The following is a 26,528-nucleotide window of genomic DNA, read 5'->3' as shown; positions in this document are numbered from 1 at the left end:
CACTCCGAATTTACGAACGGACAATCTGACACTGCTCTGAATTTACGAGGGCACTCTGGCACTCCCGTGTGAATTTAGGAACGCACCCCTAATAGACAATATTTGGTTACACGCGAGAACTCGGATGACCAATCACTGATTCCGCACGCCTACTAAAGATAGTTGGAAAGGAAAAAGATAGCTATTTGAATCAGCTTCCTCTTGGCTTTAGAACGACTTCCATTCCACCAACTCAATCTGGGGAGTGCAAATAAATATACAAAGAACACTATCAGTTAACTATTTTATAATAACCTATTATCATTTTGATTGAATGCTTCAAATGAACTTTATCAGTTTGAGTTCAACTATGCTCCTGTAACTACACAGGAAGTAAGTAGAGTTGTGCTTCTCTCGTTAGGGTCTTTGTTTTAAACCGCCAAATTCTGAACCCGCATAGTAGGGTGGTGTTGTGCTCAGTTTACCAGTAAACCGTTGTCAGGGTACCTGTAACTGGTGAGTTTGTTACCTCAATATAGTCAAAATTATTTTATAACATGTCTATTTACCTGTATGTAGTACTTTTTGTATATACATATTTTTACCTAGCTAATGTTAGCTACGGTACTCAGTAGTTAACTGACGTGACAGCAAAGAGTGGTGACAGCTCTGCAGTATAGTACTAGCATACCAAGTAAATAGGTATATGCTAAGTAACTAACTATCTAGCTAGCTTCCTAGCTATAACTGACCTGTTAGTGTCCCGATTTTCATCTAGGTAGGTGGACGGAGAAACAATGTGGAACGACGTTGAACTTCTAACCAATGAGGATACCAACACAGGTCGCCTTTGCAATGTTCGAGAGGAGAATAGTGGTTTGTACCAAGTGGATACTTTGGTCAAAATTGCCTCACCTGAAAAGGTAAGACCAAAAGTAGCCGATTAAACTCAGCTCCACGATTTACGTTGGAGTTGAGCGGCAACTACTTTAGAGTAGCGGGCTGGAGCTCAGACGTCACATAGAAACTACCGTGCGCGATATTTTGTACGGTCCTGAAATCAATAGTTTTTGATAAAAACGTAATTTTATATGCTGTCAGACGTCTAGTCCACCTCCACCCACAGTAGTCGTCGCTCAACTCCATCGTATGTAGGGAGTTGAGTTTAATCGTCAGGACGAAAAGTGAACGACTCTCTAACCACATGATTGATTACCTATACAGTTATGAACACCTTCTACGTGAACACAGTATACAGTGCCGGTGTTGGGCCGAACATCTCCCCCTTCTAATTTCCTTAATTTTGGGGCTAGAGTCAAATACTTTCTGTGGCACACAATAAACATTTCAGAACAACTATGGCTGAATTATTATCCTTACACTTATAAAAATACTAGTCGAATAAGACATGGGAGAGATGACGAATTCTGGCAAAGAGATTTATTTAGAGACTAATACAAAAAATCAGTAGCAGATTTAGGTACGTGTGACATGAACAGCCGCCCAGGGCGGCATCTTGCCGGAGGTGGCTCGGGGCGCCCCCGGGTGCGGGCGGGCGGGCGCTGAAGGGGGGATTCGCCCAGGGTGCCATACAAGCTAGAACCGCCACATACACTTGAAACAAATACAAAAAACGAAAATGGCAGACAAAAATGCTTTCTGCTACTAAGATAAGTGAAATGTAGGCTAAACTGACAACTGAGTGAAGAGCAGAAATTTCAACTAGCTTTCAAGTCGCAGCAATGAAGAACGCGAAAGGGGGGGATTCTGTCAGGGGGGAGATTTTCGGCACAACACCGGTATTAATGCTCTTGACTCTTCAGTGCAAGTTGTTCACATTATTGTTTTCCTGCAGGTGTTGTCAGATCCTCAGCTTTACTCCTCCAGCAGTTCAAACTGCAGCATTGTTGTTGCTGATTCAACTGTTATCCTGTTCGACCTCAGCTATCAGACTATCTTGCTGCATCTCGACTTTGGTTAGTATCTCTTTTGTGTTCTGTATGTAGATGTCTAATCGAATGATGTGTTGCATTATGGTGAATGATGATGTTAATTAAAAGCATGTTTATTTCAGACTCTGATGTGGATACTGTGGATGATTGTCTGGACGGACAGTTTCTGGTGGTTTGCGAGAGAAACGGAAACCTCCATCTTATCTATGTGCCTCAAAAGAGCACTCTTCTCACCAGAGTAAGAGATGGGGCTGATCTCATATCCCCCATGATATTTCAGCGATTAAATGTGTCGGTGTCCCAAAAGTGCTTGAATGCTGAGTCTACAATACTTTTCTTTTTCTTCTTCTTTTTTTTTACTCTTCTAGGCTATGCTGAAGAATGTCCCCTCTGGAAATGAGAAAACATATCGACATCTTATCCTACAGGAGGATAAGACATCTTTAGGTGAGTTGTTCATAGTTTGTCATTACTTTGGAATAAAATGATACATGATACTGTATCACAGTGTGTTGAGGTGAAAGGTTAATCCTTATCTTTGTTGCCAGGGATGTACCACCTGTTCCTTCTTACTCAAGATGGATTTTTTCACATCACAAACCTTGCCCTGGAGAAGATTCAAAGAGGTATTTCATTTTAATTAGGTTTTCAGATAGTTTTCTTTTACTTGAGACCTGTTATATTTAACTTTAAATTATTTTAAACCATATGCTCTCATCTCTGTAGCTATTGAGAAAATGGACATTGGGGCTTTGAAAGAGGTATTTGGCTTTAACTATGTTGGAGATGGTAAAATAATGATTTAAAATGATATGAAGTCAGAATAATCAACCCCTAACCATCACATTGTTTCTCTCCAGCTCCAGTCTCTAATTAAGACAGACTTCTGTTCCACCAAGGAGATCCATGGAGGGGGATGTAACACAGCAGTGATGTGTAACCTTGGCAATGAAATCCACCTCATGATTGGGGTATGGTTGTGCGCAAGTAACTGCACTGCTTTGTTACGAAAGATTTGTATGTAAAATGCAAAGATAAATCCTTGAAAGCATAATGAGAGAACTGCTGCCGATAATAGGAAGTTAGACTTTTATTCATCAAGTAGGCTATTCATACAATATTTATTCAATTGTAACATTTGAACTGTATAGCTTCTCGCATAACTGATGTGGTTATGCATTCTTTTTGCGTAGGCGGACGGGGAAGCTGTTCTAACCCACTGGAGATTGGATCATAGTCAGGGCACAATGTCTCTCTGTCAGTTCCTGGACTCCAGCCTAATACCAGGTAGCTTTAATAACATTTAACTGTCTGGCTTTGGTTAAAGCTACACTACTTTTCTCCCTGAATTGCTTATGTATGTTATCAATAGTTAGGCTATAGCATTATTTTGAATTGTTGTGTAGTAATGTTGCAGTCAAATTTTGCCCTTATCTGTATTGTAGGGGTGAGAAAGATTCTGGTGGTGGACAATCTCATGTATGTTCTTAGCGCAGAGGTGAGTCCAGCTGTATGAATCTCCATCAATCAGTTTATAATTTTATTCTTTAGCTGTTTTGGTCATTCCAAAATGGTAAAGTTGGACATTAATCTTTCTCTACCTTTCAATTGGTCTTAGAACATTCTGAGTCTTTGGGACCTGCATTTCCTGGTGATGGTGTGCTGCTGGCCTGACCTCTCCATCCATGACTTCCTACTCATCACAGAGTGTGACTCTGCTTCAATAGCCACGTATGTATTCACTTCAATCCTATACTATTGTTAGAAATATACTATTTCTATTAACATAATGTAATGTTTCATTTTTAAATGCTTGTGCTGTAATGATTTTGAAAACAAAACCTCTCCTCTTCATAGGCAAGAAAGTGCCAGCACAAAAATCATTACATTGACCATGCAAGACAAAAGCCAGGTAACTCCAGTCTGTCTCTATGGTTTCTAGACAGCTACTTGTTAGTAGTAGTCCTATTATGTACATACATTAATGCTCCTCTGGTTGAAATAGTTGTAAGAATCATCTGAGGTCCTCTCTGACTGTTTGTTTGTTTGTTTGTTTGTTGATGGCAACACCCTGTTTTGTTATCCTTAGATGAGGAGCCTGCAGGTGCGCTCTCTTCCCTCCATGACTGTCCTCTATTCTCTGGAGGTCTCCTCTACAGCCTGCCTGGTCCAGACAAGAATAAGCACGGTAAACCATAAACAATTATAATCCACTCTGATTGCATCAGATATCAGGTTCAGAAAGTACACCAAATTTAAAAAAAATCCTGATTGTAGAGCATATGAATGGAATTTCAGTGTACTTCCTGAATTTAAATGGAATTGACTTTCCCAACCCCGTCAGATATCACACCATATTACAATACCCACGTAGCGAAGGATAATGGAACAATAAGTCATTGTTATTTTACTTTAGATTATGAAAGGATGCTGAAGCTCTGACAGACTATCCAACCTCCGTACATTTGTTTTTATCCTTCTGAATTTCAGGACACTATATATTTACTAGAGGGGATTTACGAGAATTCACAAAAGTAGGTGTTTCTTTGGTTGTTTAAGGACACTAGAGTTTCCCTGAGTAAATACTCAGGTGGTGGAGTTTCACAAATAACTTTGAATAACAGTGATTTGATGTGTGTAAATCCATTTCTTTTTTCTTTCTTTTTTCTGACAACTAGCTCTGAGGAGCATATATCCTCTGTCGTCATGAGATGCTTCACAGAGGCTTTGCCTGAGAACAGGTACAGTAGTGTCATCACACACACTGCATATTTCCATATCCTTGCACTAGTTACGTACAAGATGTCAGTATCAGTAAACGCACTTTATTGTCCCCAGACTCAGCAGACTTCTCTACAAACACAAATTTGAGGAGGCAGAAAAGTTTGCCATAGCATTTGAGCTTGATGTTGAGGTTGGTGTAATTTCTGGCGTTGAAAATGTATTCTAACTAAAATGAATAATAAATGTACCTGACTGACCAGCCACCCTCCCTCCCTGTCCACCCAGCTTGTCTATAAGGTGAAGCTGGATTTTGTGCTGGAGCAGCTGGCGTCAGCCTCTGTGGGTGGCTATGGGCAGGACGTATGGTCTGACCTGGTGGAGGAGGCCAAGACCAACCTGATGAAGATCATGGTGAGTGTTTTCGGGGGGGGGGGTATATAACAAAGCAAGATAAGTCAGCCAGCTAACTTTCCTTAATATTCTGGAACATAAACATTGAATCTATAAACAAATAGACTTGAAAATGGAGATGGTATAATTCTCAAACTCTGACTGGTGTGGAGAGAAGGGTATACGTTTGAATCACAAGCTGGCAAACCTACAGTAGATGTGCTATTTAACAGTGTGCAGGCCTAATTGTTCTATACCAGTGCTCTTAAACAAGCCATCTACATTTTCAAATGTAAACATTTCCTGAAAGGTTGAGATCAAATAAGTACACTGTGCTCATTGACGAGTGTGTTTGTGTGTCAGGATGTGCAGTATGTGGTGGAGTACTGCCTCAAGGCTCCGTGGCCGACCTTTGACACTGCAGAGAAGATGCTGAACCATGCTGCCTCCCGCTGCCCCTCCTCACAGATCCAGGAGGCTCTGGCCAGACTTGCCACCTTCTGCTGTCTCCACAGCCTGGACAAGTTCAAGTATGTTCAATTTGACTGTAATTCTATGCCTTGCTTGCTAAAGGGTATTGAGTATGTAGAGTATATGTATTGTAACTGTGTAAATTAGTGCCATGCCTGTACTTACATTCGGAAAGTATTCAGACACCTTGACTTTTTCAAAATTTTGTTACATTACAGCCTTATTCTAAAATGAGGAAAAAACAATTTAACCCACAATGACAATGACAAAGCGAAAACAAGTTTTTATACGTTTTGCAAATGTGTTAAAAATAAACTGATACCTTATTTACATAAGTGATAAGAGAATTTAGTTCTCAAGGTATATAACCCAATTTAATTATTCCTCAGTCTGCAAACAAGAATTTGTAAGATCCTGGTCGAATGAAACAGACGGAGGCCCAGCTAAAATAGTCAAAAAGGTTTATTCACGGGAACGTTCTAAAGTCAAGAATACAAAACAATACATTTTATACTGACTTCTCACGCCCACACATTCACACAACCATACGCACACGCACAAACACACACAACCATACGCACACACATGTCCTGCTACCCAGCCGACAGAGATTAGTGACCTTGTCCTTGAGCCGTACTCCCCGTTCTCTCCCAAATCTCTAGTCAGGTCGGCACCAAGCTCAGTCAGTCTGTTTAAAATACCATAAAGACATATTGTCTTTACCCTAATTCTGACTAGGACTACACATTTATTGATTTTGATTATGATTTTATACATTCCAATCAATTCCATACAATTATATGTTTCAGGGCGGAATATTCTAATCATTCAATTACAGATAATTTTCACCTAACAATAAGTATTCAGAACCTTTGCTATGAGACTCGAAATTGAGCTCTGATGCATCCTGTTTCCATTGATTGTCCTTGAGATGTTTCTACAACTTGATTGTAGTCCACCTGTGGTAAATTCAATTGATTGGACATGATTTGGAAAGGCACACACCTGTCTATATAAGGTCCCACAGTTAACAGTGGATGTCAGAGCAGGTTGAAGGAATTGTCTTTAGAGCTCTGAGACAGGATTGTGTCGAGCCACAGATCTGGGGAAGGGTCCCAAAATATTTCTGCAGCAAGAACATAGTGGCCTCCATCATTCTTAAATGTAAGAGGTTTGGAACCAACAAGACTCTTCTTAGAGCTGGTCGCCCGGCCAAACTGTGCAATCGGTTGAGAAGGGACATGGTCAGGGAGGTGACTAAGAACCCAATGGTCACTCTGACAGAGCTCCAGAGTTCCTCTGTGGAGATGGGAAAACCTTCCAGAAGGACAACCATCTTTGCAGCACTCTACCAATCAGGCCTTTATGGTAGAGTGGCTAGATGGAAGCTGCTCCTCAGTAAAAGGTACATGACAGCCTGCTTGTAGTTTGCCTAAAGGACTCAGACAAGTCCTTTAGGCAAAATCTTGAGAAACAAGATTCTCTGGTCTGATGAAGAGGGGTCTAGTCAGGATCGAGGGAAAGATGAACGGAGTAAAGTACAGAGAGATCCTTGATGAAAACCTGTTCCAGAGCGCTCAGGACCTCCGACTGGGGCAAAGGTTAATCTTCCAGCAGGAATGTCCTCGAGTGGCCCAGCCAGAGCCCGGACTTGAACCCGATCGAACATCTCTGGAGAGACCTGAAAATATCTGTGCAGCGACGCTCCCCATCGAACCTGACGGAGCTTTAGAAGCTCTACAGAGAAGAATGGGAGAAACTCCCCAAATGCAGGTGTGCCAGACTTGTAGCGTCATACCCAAGAAGACTCGAGGCTGTAATCGCTGCCAAAGGTGCATCAACAAAGTACTGAGTGAAGGGTCTGAGTACTTAGTTATGCTAATGTGATATTTCAGTGTTATTTTTAATACGTTTTGCAAAATTTCCAGAAAACCAGTTTTTGCTTTGTCATTATGGGGTATTGTGTGTAGATTAAGTAAAAAAAGCAATTTATTCAAAGGGGTCTGAATACTTTCCAAATAATACACTGTTTAATTTCCTCTCCTGGTTGTTTCCCTCCAGTGGGATCTCCTGGATTGAGTTTCTGAACATCACAGACTACGTTGGGGACATGCTGTCCCACTTGAGAGATGGAGACCTGAAGGGGGCCCAGCACCTTTGGCTTAGACACGAGGTAACACAAATTATCACACAATCAACTGTTGCACCATAAGACATCTAATGGAGTTCCATATTTTGCTCTTGTAATATGTGGCTTTTACTGGAGGATAATGGATCTTTGTCTGCTGTTTTTGTGGTTGTCCTGTAGGGAGAGATTGCAGTGCAGTTTGATGAGAGAGGTCTTGATGCTCTGCTCAGCTCCATTCCAGAAGACCTTCCATCTCAGGACCTCTGTCTCTGGCTTAGGAGTGTCATTGTTCCCTTTGTAAGGAGAGTGGTACCTAGAGGACAGGTACAGTGGGCACTCACCATATTCTGTCAGGGCAGAAAACAGATCATGATGACAAATGTTTTTAACAGTTTGTATTTCCAGTATCTTTGTTGACAAGGCTTTTGAATGATGTGTTTGTAGAAAATCCTTGCGAGGTGGTTGGAGCAGAGGGCCAGGATTCTGGAGTTAACAGAAAAGGTAAAGCCAACACCTTTTCATTGCTAGACTTGAGGAATAATTCTGAGTGCTCTAGTCAATAACTTGACTAATGTAGGTGATTACACACTTAAACATTTCCACATTTCTTCTGCCCCTTCACCCAATTCTGTTCCTGTAGGGAGACTGGCCCCAGAATGGACTGAACTTGGCAGAACTTGGGTTGCCCTCGTTATGGATGTGGATACCTTCTGTAAGCTGCATTTTCTCCCCAGCTTCATTTTATCAGCTCTTTCCCTTGGTTACTTTCACTGTCATCCCCCTCACTTCCTATTCCCCTCTGCGCTCTCAATTCATGCTCACTTTCAAACACTGGATGTCAAAATGTATATGCTTAGTCATTGATTAGCAGGAAGTAACCTATCCTCCTGTAAATGTGATTGGTGGTCTCAGGAGGATGACTATGGTTCAGAGGAAGTGGAGCACCTCAAGTCCCTGGTCTCTAATCTCCGCCAGCTGCTGGACCTCTACAACAAGTACAACTGCAGGCTCTCCCTGTCAGTCTTTGAGAAGGTCTGTGTGTGAAAGCCATCTGGGGATTGTCTGGTTTGGGTTCTTATCTTGTCGTTTTATATCTTGTTGAAATTCTATATGTTATTGTACATGGTATCTCTCTTTATCTGCCCTGTGGGTATGTTTAGGCAAGTATCCGCAGCGTAGCATTCCTCATGCTGGATAAGGTGCCTGCCCCAGAGCTGATCCCTGCCACGGTGGAGGGCAGTGTCAGGCCCTACAGCCTGGAGCACCAGCTGCCCCTGGATGAGCTGCTGCTTCAGTATATCAAGGTGTCTACCTATCTACCAGGAGACACACTTTACTATGCATTCTCCTTGGCTGCAAATTAACTTAGCTGCTCATATTGTAAATGGTTGTCACTCTGGATTGTTGATTGTCAGACATAATCTGATTTGAGTCATTGCGTGTGATTTTTGGCTTATTTTTCTCTATCCCACTAGGATCTGCTGGAGCGCTGCAGCTCCCAGACCACTACGTTGTTCACAGAGTGGGAGGCCAAAGCTGTGGCTGTGCTAGGCTGCATCACGGACACTGACGTGAGTTCATACACACTCATTAATAACCACTTCTTGCCCTTCAAGGCTTGGCCACCAAATGGGATTGTAGATTTATGTACACGTTTTGATTGACATACAGCGCACATAGTATTCATCTGTGCTGTACCGTGTACAGCTGGTGGTAGACGCTGTGCTGGAGATCATGCAGAAGGCCGTGGTGCCCTGGACTGAGGTAGTGGAGAGGCTGGTCCAACAGCACCTGGAGATGGTGGGACCCAAGTAAGACTTACTGATCTGATCCTCCTCTGGTAACAGAGAGCCCTGACTCTCACTTGTCACAGTTGTAGGCTTGTGGACTGCTTGGGTTCTAATCTTCCATATCCCATCCCACAGGCAGGAGCTTCTGAAGGAAAGCTTCCGTCTGATGGAGATGAGGAAGCTGCTCAGAGGCTACGGGATCCGCAACTTCAACCTCTCCAACAACACTCAAATCATGGTAGGAGTTTCATGGTGTGTACAGTATGTAGATGTGTATATTTATGTAATTTCTGATCCATGTTGATTCTCCCCTTGTAGACACTGGTGAGGTACATCCTCAAGCAGGACCTCCCCACCTCCCTGGAGGACTCTCTGAAGCTGGCTGGGGCCTACAAACTCCCCACCTCCCAGATACACATCTTATACCTCATCCAGCTGATTAGCCAGAGCAAGGTACAGTATGTGAGCCCAGCCTATAGCTCCTCCCATGGTGGCTGTTGCTTTCTGATGGGGAATATCTTTTGTTCTGTGTGTTTCATGTGTGTAATGTCTGTGTGTTGCTTCGTAATTGCAGAGCGAGCCATGTGTGACACTCCTGAAAAAGCTCGCCCCCGAGGAGGCAGAGTGTGTGATCGAGAGGCTGGCTAACTGGGCACGACTGGAGCTGCAGGACAAAGACCATGTGTCTGAGGAGGTGAGCCTCTTTCAGGAGCAGTAGGGGTGTATTTGCATTCAGCAGATTTAAGACTATTCCAGTTCTATCATGGTACGTTTATACACTGCTCAAAAAAATAAAGGGAACACTTAAACAACACAATGTAACTCCAAGTCAATCACACTTCTGTGAAATCAAACTGTCCACTTAGGAAGCACCACTGATTGACAATACATTTCACATGCTGTTGTGCAAATGGAATAGACAAAAGGTGGAAATTATAGGCAATTAGCAAGACACCCCCAATAAAGGAGTGATTCTGCAGGTGGTGACCACAGACCACTTCTCAGTTCCTATGCTTCCTGGCTGATGTTTTGGTCACTTTTGAATGCTGGCGGTGCTTTCACTCTAGTGGTAGCATGAGACGGAGTCTACAACCCACACAAGTGGCTCAGGTAGTGCAGCTCATCCAGGATGGCACATCAATGCGCGCTGTGGCAAGAAGGTTTGCTGTGTCTGTCAGCGTAGTGTCCAGAGCATGGAGGCGCTACCAGGAGACAGGCCAGTACATCAGGAGACGTGGAGGAGGCCGTAGGAGGGCAACAACCCAGCAGCAGGACCGCTACCTCCGCCTTTGTGCAAGGAGGAGCAGGAGGAGCACTGCCAGAGCCCTGCAAAATGACCTCCAGCAGGCCACAAATGTGCATGTGTCAGCATATGGTCTCACAAGGGGTCTGAGGATCTCATCTCGGTACCTAATGGCAGTCAGGCTACCTCTGGCGAGCACATGGAGGGCTGTGCGGCCCCACAAAGAAATGCCACCCCACACCATGACTGACCCACCGCCAAACCGGTCATGCTGGAGGATGTTGCAGGCAGCAGAACGTTCTCCACGGCGTCTCCAGACTCTGTCACATGTGCTCAGTGTGAACCTTCTTTCATCTGTGAAGAGCACAGGGCGCCAGTGGCGAATTTGCCAATCTTGGTGTTCTCTGGCAAATGCCAAACGTCCTGCACGGTGTTGGGCTGTAAGCACAACCCCCACCTGTGGACGTCGGGCCCTCATACCACCCTCATGGAGTCTGTTTCTGACCGTTTGAGCAGACACATGCACATTTGTGGCCTGCTGGAGGTCATTTTGCAGGGCTCTGGCAGTGCTCCTCCTTGCACAAAGGCGGAGGTAGCGGTCCTGCTGCTGGGTTGTTGCCCTCCTACGGCCTCCTCCACGTCTCCTGATGTACTGGCCTGTCTCCTGGTAGCGCCTCCATGCTCTGGACACTACGCTGACAGACACAGCAAACCTTCTTGCCACAGCTCGCATTGATGTGCCATCCTGGATGAGCTGCACTACCTGAGCCACTTGTGTGGGTTGTAGACTCCGTCTCATGCTACCACTAGAGTGAAAGCACCGCCAGCATTCAAAAGTGACCAAAACACCAGCCAGGAAGCATAGGAACTGAGAAGTGGTCTGTGGTCACCACCTGCAGAATCACTCCTTTATTGGGGGTGTCTTGCTAATTGCCTAGAATTTCCACCTTTTGTCTATTCCATTTGCACAACAGCATGTGAAATGTATTGTCAATCAGTGGTGCTTCCTAAGTGGACAGTTTGATTTCACAGAAGTGTGATTGACTTGGAGTTACATTGTGTTGTTTAAGTGTTCCCTTTATTTTTTTGAGCAGTGTATTTGCGTTGATATCTGCTTTTAATAGGTTTGACATCATTTAGAAATACAGTGTTTAGTAGTGAGGTTCTGTACATGCCATTTCTCAATAGGAGTATACTCTTCATGCAGAGTCACTTCGGTTCTTATTGTGGCCAATTTCTAACAGCACAAGAAGCACCAGATGGTCATAGCACAAGTGATGGTGGAGGCACTGACGTTCTTACAGAGGATCCAGAAAGGTTGTGGCAGCTTTTAAACTCTATCAATGTAGTACTTGAAAAGACTGATTGCTAAACCTCCCAATATTGACATAATCTCTCGAAGAAATTAAAATTAACGTCTGAGGTATTGATAAACTGTTAATGTACCAGAGTTTGTGTGGATGTGCTAAGAAACTTTTACCCGTTAATGTTAATTCTCTCCCGTTTAGGGGATGCCTTTAAAAGTGTGGATTGCGAGAACAATCTGATGATGTTTAAGGCAATTGCTCACCTACAGGTAAGGTTCAATCATGGAATGATTTTGCAGTATGAGAGATGAAGGTCTCACCTGACTCACTGTTTCTGGTCTTTGACCTCCTGTGCTGAAAGGATCCTAATCTACATTTACAGGAGGACTTTGACATCTTCCTCACCCCTAACAACTATGAGGACCCCAAGGTGCGAAAGCAGTTCCAGGAGTATCACATCACAGCCTATGAGAACACCCGTGCTCGAGGTCCCTCCAAGAGCAAGGTCACAGCCACCCCTATGGTGGCCAACGACCCTGACGGCAAGACCAAGAACATCTCCACTGAGGCTGGCCTCCGCCGCTTGGCACGGCAGCTCCAGCGCACGGAGCAGGAGCTGTGGGCTGACTTGGCCCTGCGTGCCCTGGGGGTCGGCAAGGTCGACAAGGCCCTCAAGATCCTCAGGTCAGGGGGAAGGGGAACCAAGTTTAGGGGGGGGTAGTAAAGGAAAGCAATGCCCATGTTCCTCACTTTGTTTTTATTTTTATGAAGGCTTGCCATAATCTGAATATCTCATCCACAACATTGAAGTGTTTGATGGTAGTGTGGGCCTTTGCACTAAATGAACTCTGGGTACCTTCCTAACTTTGTCTCTCACTCCTTTCAAACCCATGACCCTGTTCCCCATAGTGAGCTGTATAAGCACCATGGTACCACCAGCACAGGGAAGGTGCTTTTCAGTGCTGCCCAGAAGCTGTGCCAGATGCTGGAGGCAGATGTGCCCATGATCCTCCCTGAAGGCGTGGACCTCCCAGCAGTCATCCACAAGCTGGCCTGCCAGGCCGTCACTGTCTGCCACTCAGGTACTGTATAGCACTAACACCCTGAGCCTGGAGGCTAACCCAAGTCTTTATGGGAACTCACACATTTAATTTTAGAAGGAGCTTGTCCTCCAATGGTTTAAGTGTAAGTAGTTCACATAAAGTGACACTGTATGACTTTAGCACCCTGGTAAGTGATACCTCTGACTTGAGTATGTGCTCCCTATTGTTTCTTGTTTCTCTCAGACCTGCTCCTGGACTGTGTGGAGCTGTGTAAGAGCACACGGGCTGCCATGGATGTCTACCACCAGTGTCAGCTGTCAGACAACTATGGTTTCATAGCAAAGGTGAGTGCCAGTACTACACTTCACTTTGCCCCATCAGGCTACCAGATTCCTACCAGAGTCTTCAATTACAACCCTAATCAATAGATTATAATATTAGACATTCACTTAGTCTTTGTTCATGTTAGGTCATCAGGCTTTAATGTCACTGCCATGTGTTCAGGATTTGTCCCTGGCGGCTGAAAGAGACCCGTACTCCCAGTGGAGCTTCCAGGATGTCTTTAAAGAGGACTGCATCATCCTGGACCCCGTGTCTGTCCTGCCAGTCCAGTATGAGATCACCAACTGTCTGCTGCCCTTCTCCTCAGGTACCTAAAATCCTGCAGACTAGGTGTCTGGTATCTTTTTAACATTGTATCACGTGTGATGTTATACTACTTTATAATGCCCAAGCATTAAGTTATTGATTTGAATTGAATTTAACTCATGTTAATTCATGTTGCAGATAGAAAGCTTTACCCACTGGACTGCTCCTGTCTTTCTCACTGCTCTTTCCAACAAGGTAGCTACTGCAGTTTCCTCCAATTAATAGATGGATATAAATGCCGTTTTTATGCAGCCTTACCCTCATGTGTCCTTGTCCACATGCAGATGCCAACTTCCTGAACCCGCTACTGGTGCCCCTGGCCTCCATGCATCAGATGCTGCAGGAGTGTAGTCAATTGGAGCTGGCCCTCAGACTGCTGGTCAACTCCTTTGGCAGCTGTCTGCAGCACGTCACCTCCAACATCATGAACATCAAGCTCGGCATTCAGGTATGATGACTACAGTACCAACGTCAAGATTGTTTTTCAGGTGTTTTTAAGTGTTTTGTATAGCAGAGGTATAAATGTATACTAATGTGCATTTGTTGAGTGAGCAATTTTTTGTTGCGTAAATCACAAACATACAAAAAATGACACCTGAAGTATAACAGTAGGATATCAGTGCAAGAGTTTTACCACATTTGAACGAAATAGGGAAAAAAACTGTATGAAATGTAAAGGAAAAAACGAGACTCAAGAAAACAGGAAAAAATCCAGTGTGGTACCCCTGTATGCCTCCCCGCCTGGTGTTTTGTACAGATAGTCTACTTCACTAACACATGAAACTAAGGAAAGTGAGGGGTGTACTGTAGCGTCTCACCTGGAACCATGAGCAAGCAGTCCCTTGATCAGTCTTTGCATTTCTGTTGATGTTCCTACATATCTCTGTCTAGATTTACACTTGTCTCACTGTAGCTCTGTCTGTTCTCTGGACCACTACTCTATATTGTGAGGGGAAGTATTTACATTTTACCTGTTCCCTTTTCAGCTCTATGGCCCGCAGGCCCTGCAAAAATATAAGGCGTGCTTGAGTGATTTGAGAACAACTACTCTGTCCTCTATCAATGCTGTTGCAGTTGCCCTCCTGCACAAGGTGATTTGAGACTATTGTCCTGGATTTCAGGGGAGGATGTCTGACATTCTTCTCTTCAATAAAATTACATTGTATTTGGCAATGCTGTATGTGTAATTTACAATAGACCTAACATGATTACTATAACAACTGGTGTTTTTACTCTGTGCAAAAGGTGTTTAACTGGAGAGTGGTGGATTGTGACCTGGCTATTGGACTCTGCACTCTCCTGTCCAAAACCGAGGTGTTTAAGATACTGTGGAAGGTGATCGACAATACTTGGCAAAACTATGATAAGATCTTGGTAAGATCATTATACTTATATACTGTCATTATCTGTTCCCTCTTGAATTGTTTGTCATTGTTTTGATTCATGTTGTATGTGACAAAGTCGGTATATCCATGATTTTCAGGCTGTGGCTATGGTGGGGGCCCATCTCTGTAACTTGTACAGCGAGCAGGAGGAGCGGAAGAAGTTTCTCTCGGTCATCACCGACGCAGAGTGGGGAATCGAGCTGGGCAAATTAGGGGTGTGTTGATCTTCAATGTTTTTTTCCCCTATCTATTTAACATTTGCAGTCTTTCAGATATGGCTGGTTTTCTGAAGAAATCACAATGTTAAACTTTGCGTTAATACCTGCTAATTAGGTGCATTAACGTTATCTACCCTCCCTGCCTTGCGAAAGGACTCGGTTTAAAAGCCATGTCTCTCTCTCCCCAGATATCCATCCAGTCTGTGTTTCGTCAGTGTCCAGAGATGAAGAGTAACCTCATCCCTACCCTGGTGAAGAACAAGAACACCACCCCTGAGATTATCCTCCAGTACTGCAGGTGAGCTGTTATAGAAAGTCAACATGATAGAAAGTCAACATGCTACGTCAATCTTTAGTTTTTGGGTCTGATACTACTGCATGATTTGTAGTTGCCTAATACTGTCTTGTGACGTTACGCTGTAATTAATGAGTGTATGTATGTCCTGTGTGTTCCTCCTACCTGCAGCACCTTTGGTCTGAACAGAGACGAAGTGATAAACCAGTACATCACCACGCTGCTGCTGCTGCAGGAGGAGGAGGAGGGGGCGGCAGGAGACCCTGGGGCGGGCCAGGGGGAGGAGCAGCCGCTAGGGCATGCAGACGCCCTGGAGAGAGCTCTGCAGATCATCCCTATGCTGCACAGCACAAGAAACCTCACCATCAGCCTCAGTGCTGCCATACTCAAGGTCTGAGCATACGCAACTCTCAGCCTACGTTTAGGGGTTGGTGGTAGGATGTAATGATGTGTAGAGGAAATGCAGTGTTTAACTAACTCTTGTGTTCCCTTTCCTCCTCAGCTAAGCCCATATAACTATGAGAGGATTGAGGGGGTGCTCAGGATCATACAGACAGCTGATGAGCAGATCACCAGCATCTCAATCAGTCAGGTGTGGCGTCTTGATTTCTACTGTGTCTTTGTGCTACATACCTCTGCTAAATAAGTGTAATCCTCAATGTCAGATTTTCTTCGGCATTACGATCAAGTCTCGTCCACACGCAATACATTTCCCTCTCATCTCCAGGCAATAGGTCTGCTCCAGCACCTGAAGTCCTACAAGCGCATCTCTCCCCCTACAGACCTGGAGAGCAGCCACCTTCTGGAGAATGGCCTGGAACCCTCGGCCCTGGCCAACATCAGACTGCCCTTCCACCTGCTCATGCAGACCACCAGCTACTGGAAGATCATCTGTGAGTACCATACTCAGTTTAACCTCACTAGGGTACGTGGGATGCTAGCGTCCCACCTGGCCAACATCCAGTGAAATTGCAGAGCGCCAAATTCAAAAACAGAAATACTCATTATAAAAATTCATAAAACAAACAAGTGTTAAACATCAGTTTGAAGATTAACTTCTTGTTAATCCAACCACGGTGTCAGATTTCAAAAAGGCTTTACGGTGAAAGCATACCATGCGAATATCTGAGAACAGTGCCCAGCAGACAAATCATTACAAACAGTTACCAGCCAAGTAGAGGAGTTACACAAGTCAGAAATAGAGAAAATGAATAACTTACCTTTGATCTTCATATGGTTGCACTCACAAGACTCCCATTCACTCAATAAATGTTTGTTTTGTTCGATAAAGTCCCTGTATATATCCAATTACCTCCGTTTTGTTCAGTAATCCACAGGCTCAAACGCAGTCACAACAGGCAGATGAAAAATCCAAATGGTATCTGTAAAGTTCGTAGAAACATTGGACTACTACTCATTGATTATAAACACACACAATGTTTATAATCAATCCTCAGGTTGTTTTTAGCCTAAATAATCGATAATATTTCAACCGGACAATAACTTTGTCATATAAAAGGTAAACAAGAAAGGCGCGCTCTCGGTCGTGCGCATGAAAAAGCTCTGGGACACTAGGGTCCACTCATTCAGTAGTCTTACTTCCTCATTTTTCAGAATACAAGCCTGACACAATTTCTAAAGACTGTTGACATCTAGTGGAAGCCATAGGAAGTGCAATTTGAGTCCTAAGTCAATGGATATTGTAATGGCATTCAATAGAAAACTACAAACATAAAAAAAATCTCACTTCCTGGATGGATTGTTCTCAGGTTTTCGCCTGCCAAATCAGTTCTGTAAAACTCAGACATTATTTGAACTGTTTTGGAAACTTTAGAGTGTTTTCTATCCAAACCTACCAATTATATGCATATCCTAGCTTCTGGGCCTGAGTAGCAGGCAGTTTATTTTGGGCATGCTTTTCATCCGGAAGTGAAAATTATGCCCCCTACTAGAGGTCGACCGATTTATGATTTTTCAACGCCGATACCGATTTATTGGAAGACCAAAAAAGGACGATATCGATTAATCGGCTGATTTTAATTTAATTTTTTTTGTAATAATGACAATTACAACAATACTGAATGAACACTTATTTTAACTTAATATACCGGTAATACATCAATAAAAATCTATTTAGCCTCAAATAAATAATGAAACATGTTCAATTTTGTTTAAATAATGCAAAAACAGTGTTGGGGAAGAAAGTAAAAGTGCAAAATGTGCCATGTAAGAAAGCAAACGTTTAAGTTCCTTGCTGCAACCTCGACAACTACTGTGATTATTATTTTTTGACCATGCTGGTCATTTATGAACATTTGAACATCTCGGCCATGTTCTGTTATAATCTCCACCCGGCACAGCCAGAAGAGGACTGGCCACCCCTCATAGCCTGGTTCCTCTCTAGGTTTCTTCCTAGGTTTTGGCCTTTCTAGGGAGTTTTTCCTAGCCACCGTGCTTCTACACCTGCATTGCTTGCTGTTTGGGGTTTTAGGCTGGGTTTCTGTACAGCACTTTGAGATATCAGCTGATGTAAGAAGGGCTTTATAAATATTTGATATGATTTAACATGAACATATGAAAGCTGGTGGTTCCTTTTAACATGAGACTTCAATATTCCAAGGTAAGAGGTTTTAGGTTGTAGTTAATATAGTATTTTTTGAACAATTTCTCTCTATACCATTTGTATTCCATATACCTTTGACTATTGGATGTTCTTATAGGCACTTTAGTATTGCCAGTGTAACAGTATAGCTTCCGTCCCTCTCCTCGTTCCTACCTGGGCTCGAACGAGGAACACATCGACAACAGCCACCCTCGAAGCAGCGTTCCCCATGCAGAGCAAGGGGAACAACTACTCCAAGTCTCAGAGCGAGTGACGTTTGAAACGCTATTAGCGCGCACCCCACTAACTAGCTAGCCATTTCACATCGGTTACACCAGCCTAATCTCGGGAGTTGATAGGCTTGAAGTCATAAACAGCGCAATGCTTGAAGCACTGTGAAGAGCTGCTGGCAAAACGCACGAAAGTGCTGTTTGAATGAATGCTTATGAGCATGCTGCTGCCTACCATCGCTCAGTTAGACTGCTCTATCAAATATCAAATCATAGACTTAATTATAACATAATAACACACAGAAATACAAGCCTTTGGTCATTAATATGGTCGAATCCGGAAACGATCATTTCGAAAACAAAATGTTTATTATTATCGCATATACCCTGACTCTGCGTGCAATGAATGCAAGAGAAGTGACACAATTTCAACTGGTTAATATTGCCTGCTAACCTGGATTTCTTTTAGCTAAATATGCAGGTTTAAAAATATATACTTCTGTGTATTGATTTTAAGAAAGGCATTGATGTTTATGGTTAGGTACACGTTGGAGCAACGACAATCCTTTTTCCGCGAATGCGCACCGCATCGATTATATGCAACGCAGGACACAGGTAATATCATCAACCATGTGTAGTTAACTAGTGATTATGATTGATTGATTGTTTTTTATAAGATAAGTTTAATGCTAGCTAGCAACTTACCTTGGCTTCTTACTGCATTCGCGTAACAGGCAGGCTCCTCGTGGAGTGCAATAAGAGGCAGGTGGTTAGAGCGTTGGACTAGTTAACTGTAAGATTGAATCCCCGAGCTGACAAGGTAAAAATCTGTCATTCTGCCCCTGAACAAGGCAGTTAACCCACCGTTACTAGGCCGTCATTGAAATTAAGAATGTGTTCTTAACTGACTTGCCTAGTTAAATAAAGGTGTAAAAAAAAAAAAATGTATTTGCCAAATCGGTGTCCAAAAATACCGATTTCCGATTGTTATGAAAACTTGAAATCGGCCCTAATTAATCGTCCATTCCAATTAATCGGTTGACCTCGACCCCCTACCCTAGTGAAGTTAAGCTTACAATGTTCATGTGGTCAATAAGACTTCATAAATAAATGATTGAGTGGACTCTTTGCATACTCTAGCTCCTATAAGGATTTGACGGATTCTCTTTCTGTGTTTAGCTCCAGAGCTCAGTGAAGAGACCTTTCCTACTCTGCTTCTGATAAGCAAGCTGATGAAGGTACAGTACTCTGCTCCACTGGTGGCTGTGGTTTATACTGTACATTACTGTTATGTTTGTTTTTAGATATGAGTGGTAAGCCTACCAGAATTTGAACTAATATTAGCTGTGTATTATTAGTTGTTTCTATTGACTTTAATTTGGTCACCTGTGAATTTGACCCTACTTCTTCCTGTCTTCTGTCAGGTGAGCGTTGACAAGCTGTACATGTCAGCAGTGAATCATGTGTTTGAGAGGAGTATGAAGCCCTTACTCCTTGAGCAACATAAGAGGAGGCAAAAACACACCTCCAGCAAGGAGACCTTCAAGGTGGCTAAGACCATCATGGGGTACATCCACTGCATCCAGAACCCAGAGTGGGCCGCTGCCACAGCCCATAAAATCGCGCAGGAGCTGCCTCCAGGTCAGACCGTTAGCCAGTCACACTGCCATGCCACTGTTCATGGAGGAGATGGCCTCTGCATCAATGTTCATCCTATTCACTGTTTTTTTTGTCTCTGCTGTAGGCACTGAGAAGACCCAGTCATTAAAGTTCTGCCTAGCTCTTGGTGACGCATGGCTGAAGGACCCAAAACTTGAGGTTAGACCACATGTTTTGTGTTTACATTGTGTTGATGCTCTGCGGTCCTTAATGTTCATCCATGTTTAACTATTACAGATGTAGTTATGTCTGCGTCAGCTGCTTGAATTCAGGATACCCAGTCTTGTTTTCCCTTTCATGCTTTTTTTCTTATATCTAGTCCATTCTTGTAGGATAAAAATTGTCTCTCCCCTCCATCTTGTCCCCTGAGCAGGAGGCAGCGCGGACCAGGGTGGAGACCTTCCTGTCCAAGCTGAAGCTGCAGTTCCAGCGCTCGGCCACAGAGAACGTCCTGATGTCCAGCCAGCTGAACAGCCCAGAGCACCTAAAGCTGACAGGGCAGCCCGCCCGCCTCATCGTCATCCTTTACGAACACAGCAGTGTAGAGCAACGCTTCAGGGGCTCTGCTGGCCAAACCCACCCTGGTGAGCCCTCCACCATGACCAGACCAACCACATGCAGGCCCACTTTTATTGCCATATGGCTCCATGTACCTGTCTGGAGGGCAAAGTGGAGCTACAGAATCACTGTATTGATGATATGTACTATAGTCCTTTTAGAGCTAAATGGAACCAGACTATTTTCAGATTAAACATTTTTTTTAAGTTTCTTTTTTTGTATGACTAGACATTCACGCTGTATGCAAAGAAATAGCAGCCATCAATAGTGTGGATTTTCTGAAGATCCGAAGCATGCTGCTGGAGAAATGGATCTGCAAAACCGGCCCAGCTGCAGCCAAGGTAAGTCCAACCTTACACTGTCTCTGATCTGCCACAGGTAGACTGGATGGGCTCATCACTAGGTGGGAAAATAGTCATTTTGCACAACATTTTGGAGTATGTGATACATCCTAACCGAAGGCTCTTTATTTTGAAGGACATCAACAACCAGGATTGTGTCAATGACATTCAGGAGGATTCAGATCTTATGAGGTAGCTCCCTGCATTCATCACTTGACTATCATAGCCTTACATTTCACTATAGACCATTAACAAGAGATGTCTCCCATGTCCCCCACTCTCAGGGTGGTGTACCTACTGCAGATCTATTCCATGGATGTGGGAGTCTGTCTGTTGAGCCCTATCCTCTCAGCAGAAACATGGGTGAGTTGGTAGATGGGATGGGTCAGAATTGATCGATAAGTTCCTATATTAATCATTACATGTTCCACATTTAGTTTGGAATTGGTGGGCTGGTGGGAAACAGTAGGGGGCTTTACAGAATTGGCTAACACTTTACTTAACGCCATGTCATAACAGCAGACATAACTTGTCGTGACCCATATTTTTACACCTGTTGTGACATATTGCGTTATTTTATGGCTGGTTATGACACTTAAAAATGTGGGTTGACACATACGTTTCAAATAAGTGTATTTTCCCTCCCAAGAATTTTCCTTTCATGGAAAGTTTGTTTCTTAAATCCTTTTGTTGTAATGAATTCTCTTTTTTTCATATTTTAAATAATTTGTAGAAAATACACTTTATGACACTGTCAAGAAGCATTATGACCATCATAATCATATAAGCCAGATAGGCCTAACACACATACATGACCTTATATCAGTCATCAGTCAAAAAGAGGGTGTCTTGTCCTGCTCCTGCATTCATATCAGCAACAGAGCATTGGGGTAGATGCATGTCTGACATCAATGTGTGTGCAATTACAAAGACAATTTAACATGGTACATAAAAAATATATATATATATATATCATGAACACACTGACACATAGGCTATGATGTAATGGAATGTTTTGCCTTGTGTGGTTTTGTGGGTTTTGACACTTGTAGGTGTTATAACCAGCCATAAAATAACTCTGTTACAACAGGTCTATTATATAGGTCATGACAGTGTTATGACCATATAACAGGTTATGACATGGTTTATGACTGTTATGATGCTCGGTGTCACGTAAAGTGTTACCCAGCATTGTGTATGTCAAAGTGTTGAATTCCCATTGTTGATATCTTCCTAGCCCCTCAGCAGTTCCGGGCCACGTCTTACTTTCTGCCACCGGAGTCGGGCCCTGCTTTGTCTCATCCACATCGCTGACCCCACCACCCTGGAAACACAGCTACACATCCCCAAGACACAAGTCCAGTAAGCGCTCCTCGCTCTAATAAAGGCCAGTAGCCATAACTGATTCAGTCTCTACCTGACTGCTGCTGTTCTGTTGCTGTTTTTTCTCCTGCAGGTATTATCTGAAGTGCTACATCTACCTGTCTCAGCTGGAGGACCTAAACATCCCTTACACAGTGGAGTCATTCCTCAACAGTCCCAAAGAGGGCATGGTCAAGGGACTGTGGAAGAATCACAGTCATGAGCCACAGGTAGGCCGACTCGATCAATGTACTGGATGCTTTAGATGATTTCAGTCGGTTTCATTCAATGTGATGCAACCAAGACGAGGTAGTTAGGTTTGTATTGAGCTGAAGTTGCCTCCTGTCTCTGCAGGCTGTGCGTCTGGTGGCAGACCTTAGCCTGGAGTACCAGGTGTTTGACCCTCAGCTGTGGAATGGGTTACTGCAGAAACTACTGGGCTTCAACATGGTGAGAAGAGGCAGTCTACACAGTTTCAAGAACAATACTACTGCTAGAAATAATAGATTCTGCAGTCTGTCATGTCAATGAAGTTATATGGCATTAAGACAGGATATGTTGTGGTGGCACCAAATTTGGTGTTCCCATCTGCTCTTCAGATAAGCGACTTGCAAAAGGTATTGGAGGCACTGGGAGCTGTCCCCTCTCTTTGGCAGGTAATTACAACCAGGTTCAACGTGTCTCAAGGAGCCCATTATGTACATTTTAGGGAGAGAACATTCACAGCCACCACCTACTCTTTTGGCTTGGACAGTTCTTGTTAAAGCTGCGTTTTTTTCATCCAGGTCTCCAGTTTTTCCAGGACCTGGAGAAGTATGATCCTGGCCCCATTTGTATCAGGTAAATTAATATATTAGACCACAACTCAAAAACATGAAGGTGAGGTGAAGAAAGTCAGCAAAATCATTGGTTATGTTCTCTCACACAGCGTCTCTTCCTCTGAGCCCCCAACAGCAAGCAACCCTCTACAGGACCTTTGTTCTCCTCCTTAAGTATGTTCTGTTGCTTTATAGAATAGGTTGATAACAATTTCTAGAACTGTCACATAGGGATCAAGAATGGTGTCATGGCATTACCATGGTAACATTACTACACAATAATTCCTCAAATCTTTGACAAAGTGCTGATTCATCCTTTATTCTCCATGTCCCACTCATCCCAGCATCTTCCCTGGTCTCTGGCAGGTGCCCGTTCCTGTTGAATCTGGACCTGATAGGCATCGCCAATCGCTTTGCCCAGTTCAGTCTGCCAGGCTTTGCCCTAGGTGCCCTCCTGCTCATCCCCTGTGCCAAGAGGAAGGGACAGCAGATTCAGGTGATGCAGCTGGGTCTGCGGGTTCCATAAGGATAGTGGTGGTAGTGGCACACCACCAGCCCCCTAACATATCTGCCCTTTACCAAATTCTTCTCTGCATCTTTAGATGGAATTACATTCAATTGTTTTGGTTTAACAATAGCCACAAACTGTCCAAGAATCTGAGTAAAACTATTAAAGGTATTGGGAGTGTCTATGCATGAGTCTCTTCCCCTTGTTTGATGTGCTTACTGTGTAGTGTATATGATTGCTCCCTCCCAGGGCCTCCTGTCAGCATGTAACCCCATCACCATCCTGGAGCAATTGGATGAGCATATGAACACTGGGGAGTTGGCAGGGGTTCCCTCACAGGTAAGCTGCAATCACTTTCTCTTATTGCCTTCATTAGTCAACCACTCTTGGCTCTACTGTATTTGTGATTTCATCTGTTCTCCATAATCTTTTACACATTGGATTATTTTGTTTAGTTGTTTTGATAAATGTATGGAATTCAGAATGTGTCATTAACTAATTTCTTCTCCACCCCAGATAAGGGACACCGTCTTGACGTTCATTTGCCAAAACAGGCAGTACCAGAAGCTGTGGAAGACCAAGCACTTTAATCTTCTCAAGCAACACATTGTGTCAAGTGGTGACTGCAACCAGGTGAAGAACCTGGTAGATTATTTGATCTCCCACAGCTGGTAAGTCCTCAAAGCAGTAATTTTACAAGCATCATTTTATGTATAATAGAATTGAATGAAAATGTTAACATCACACTCCAGGCAGGTATGAGCAGAGAAATGTTTGTTTCTAATATACGTAATTACTTTAATCCTTACCCTTTGACCTCTGGTGTTCAGTGAGGAGGATGCCAACTCCCTGGCCCATGAGTATCTGAAACGCAGGGAGCGTAAAGGGAAACTAATACCAGACATGTCCCCTGCATCCAGTGCCCTGAAGGTAACTATAGTCGGCATTCCTATATAACATAAATTGTTACTAATGTGAAACTAAATAAATATATGCCATTTAGCAGACACTTTTATCCAAAGCAACTTAGTCATGCGCGCATACATTATTTTGTATGGGTGGCCCCAGTGGGAACCAAACCTAAGATCCTGGCATTGTAAGTGCCGTGCTCTACCAACTGAGCCACACAGGAGCACTAATATGTCATTTCACTTTTATTTGTTATTTTTTGGCTTTGTTTTGCAGAAGTTTCTCAGCATCGATATAGATAAGTAAATGGTGTGGATATGAACAGGATGAAGAACACATATGGGACATAAAATATATTCACAGTATGTTTATTCAAATGTGTCTGTCTTTGGGCTAGAAATGTAATGTTTGCACTTACTGTCTCCTTACTCAAACTATTCACATGTAATATTCACTGTATCTATTTTATAAATAACTACACACTAAACATTGTTTCTGGTGAAATGCTTCATTTTCAAGACAAGGGAATGTTTAGTTTTATTACAGCATACAGTATTATCAAGCAATATAAAAAGTTGTCTACAGTTATTTTAGTTAAAGCATCAATTAACATTTACATTTTAGTCATTTAGCAGACGCTCATATCCAGAGAGACTTGCTTTTTACCTTCAATTTCCTGTCCTACACCATACCAGTCTCTGTCTTGCCTACATGTGTGAAAACATTGATTGCAGTCAAAAGGAGTTTTTCCTGTGTTTTGTATCACATTATACAACACTTAATGAAACTAACACAAAGTGTGAAACAATTTGATCAGCCATCACCAGGCTGTAAATTAGTTATTAGATCAATAAGAAAAGTTCAAAACCTCTGCCAATAACAGCTAGTTATTCATTTTTCTCTCCCCACTCATGCCACTCATAGACAGTCCTAGCAAAATTCTTGCTTGAGATATTGCTTTCTTGCTAAGAAGCTATTTTTGTTACTTGTCTGTTTTTGAACATTACAAACCACCTACTTGGTACTATCCAAATAAAGTGTTCCCGAAATAATATTTTCAGGCTGTGATTTATATGTTATGATGTTCCTGTCACATAGGAATTATACAGCATTGTGCTGTGAACCACAGTATGAAATGTATTTTACCATCTCAAATGGAAAACAAAAAATACCAACGGCATGTTCAAAAGTAAATGGTCCACGGGTATGATCATTTAAAGGAAATTATATTGCATTTACATAAGTAATTTAGCAGTCACTATTGACACGTTAATATCTGATTTACAGTTTGAAGTCGGAAGTTTACATACACCTTAGCCAAATTCATTTAAACTTCGTTTTTCACAATTCCTGACATCTAATCCTAGTAAAAATTCCTTGCCTTAGGTCAGTTAGGATCACCACTTTATTTTAAGAAAGTGAAATATCAGAATAATAGTAGAGAAGGATTTATTTCAGCTTTTATTTCTTTCATCACATTTCCAGTGGGTCAGAAGTTTGCATACACTCAATTAGTATTTGGTAGCATTGCCTTTAAATTGTTTAACTTGGGTCAAATGTTTCGGGTAGCCTTCCACAAGCTTCCCACAATAAGTTGGGTGAATTTTGGCCCATTCCTCCTGACAGAGCTGGTGTAACTGAGTCAGGTTTGTAGACCTACTTGCTCGCACATGCTTTTTTAGGTCTGCCCACACATTTTCTATGGGATTGAGGTCAGGGCTTTGTGATGGCCACTCCAATACCTTGACTTACCTTGACCCCCGTGCTTCACGGTTGGGATGGTGTTCTTCGGCTTGCAAGCTTCCCCCCTTTTTTCCTCCAAACGTAACGATGGTCATTATGGCCAAACAGTTCTATTTTTGTTTCATCAGACCACAGGACATTTCTCCAAAAAGTACGATATTTGTCCCCATGTGCAGTTGCAAACTGTAGTCTGGCTTCTTCCTTGCTGAGCGGCCTTTCAAGTTC

At 43.0% G+C, this 26,528-nt stretch overlaps 1 protein-coding gene across 2 annotated transcripts; it reads left to right on the top strand.

The window, feature by feature from the left end:
• The first annotated feature begins 168 nt into the window (after nt 1-168).
• On the top strand, nt 169-25,047 carry kntc1 (kinetochore associated 1). 2 transcript variants are annotated; one of them, XM_071353065.1, is made up of 62 exons: nt 169-372; nt 758-902; nt 1,835-1,955; nt 2,054-2,169; nt 2,300-2,378; nt 2,480-2,557; nt 2,658-2,692; nt 2,792-2,902; nt 3,125-3,218; nt 3,377-3,429; nt 3,550-3,662; nt 3,789-3,843; nt 4,021-4,119; nt 4,422-4,465; nt 4,610-4,672; nt 4,770-4,845; nt 4,941-5,066; nt 5,409-5,575; nt 7,578-7,689; nt 7,825-7,968; nt 8,089-8,145; nt 8,285-8,356; nt 8,557-8,676; nt 8,805-8,948; nt 9,120-9,215; nt 9,352-9,455; nt 9,570-9,672; nt 9,753-9,887; nt 10,009-10,128; nt 11,922-11,994; nt 12,186-12,253; nt 12,367-12,668; nt 12,894-13,066; nt 13,271-13,371; nt 13,532-13,676; nt 13,814-13,870; nt 13,960-14,123; nt 14,662-14,766; nt 14,921-15,049; nt 15,159-15,275; nt 15,467-15,576; nt 15,745-15,964; nt 16,076-16,165; nt 16,301-16,466; nt 19,585-19,643; nt 19,830-20,046; nt 20,150-20,223; nt 20,438-20,648; nt 20,851-20,963; nt 21,100-21,155; nt 21,248-21,326; nt 22,201-22,325; nt 22,420-22,555; nt 22,680-22,775; nt 22,925-22,981; nt 23,111-23,165; nt 23,254-23,317; nt 23,510-23,639; nt 23,901-23,990; nt 24,168-24,322; nt 24,482-24,581; nt 24,837-25,047. In XM_071353065.1, exons 2-62 carry the CDS (start codon nt 777-779, stop codon nt 24,864-24,866), a joined length of 6,630 nt encoding a protein of 2,209 aa, XP_071209166.1. In that variant the 5' UTR covers nt 169-372; nt 758-776; the 3' UTR covers nt 24,867-25,047. The 2 variants fall into 2 exon arrangements, with proteins under 2 accessions (XP_071209166.1, XP_071209165.1); XM_071353064.1 differs by having other exon boundaries at nt 169-495.
• Nucleotides 25,048-26,528: the final 1,481 nt, after the last annotated feature.

The sequence above is a fragment of the Salvelinus alpinus genome, chromosome 19, assembly GCF_045679555.1.
Source record: "Salvelinus alpinus chromosome 19, SLU_Salpinus.1, whole genome shotgun sequence".
Classification (NCBI taxonomy): Eukaryota; Metazoa; Chordata; class Actinopteri; order Salmoniformes; family Salmonidae; genus Salvelinus; species Salvelinus alpinus.
Note: the sequence above shows the minus strand (reverse complement) of the source record. Positions and strands in the feature narration are given on the sequence as shown.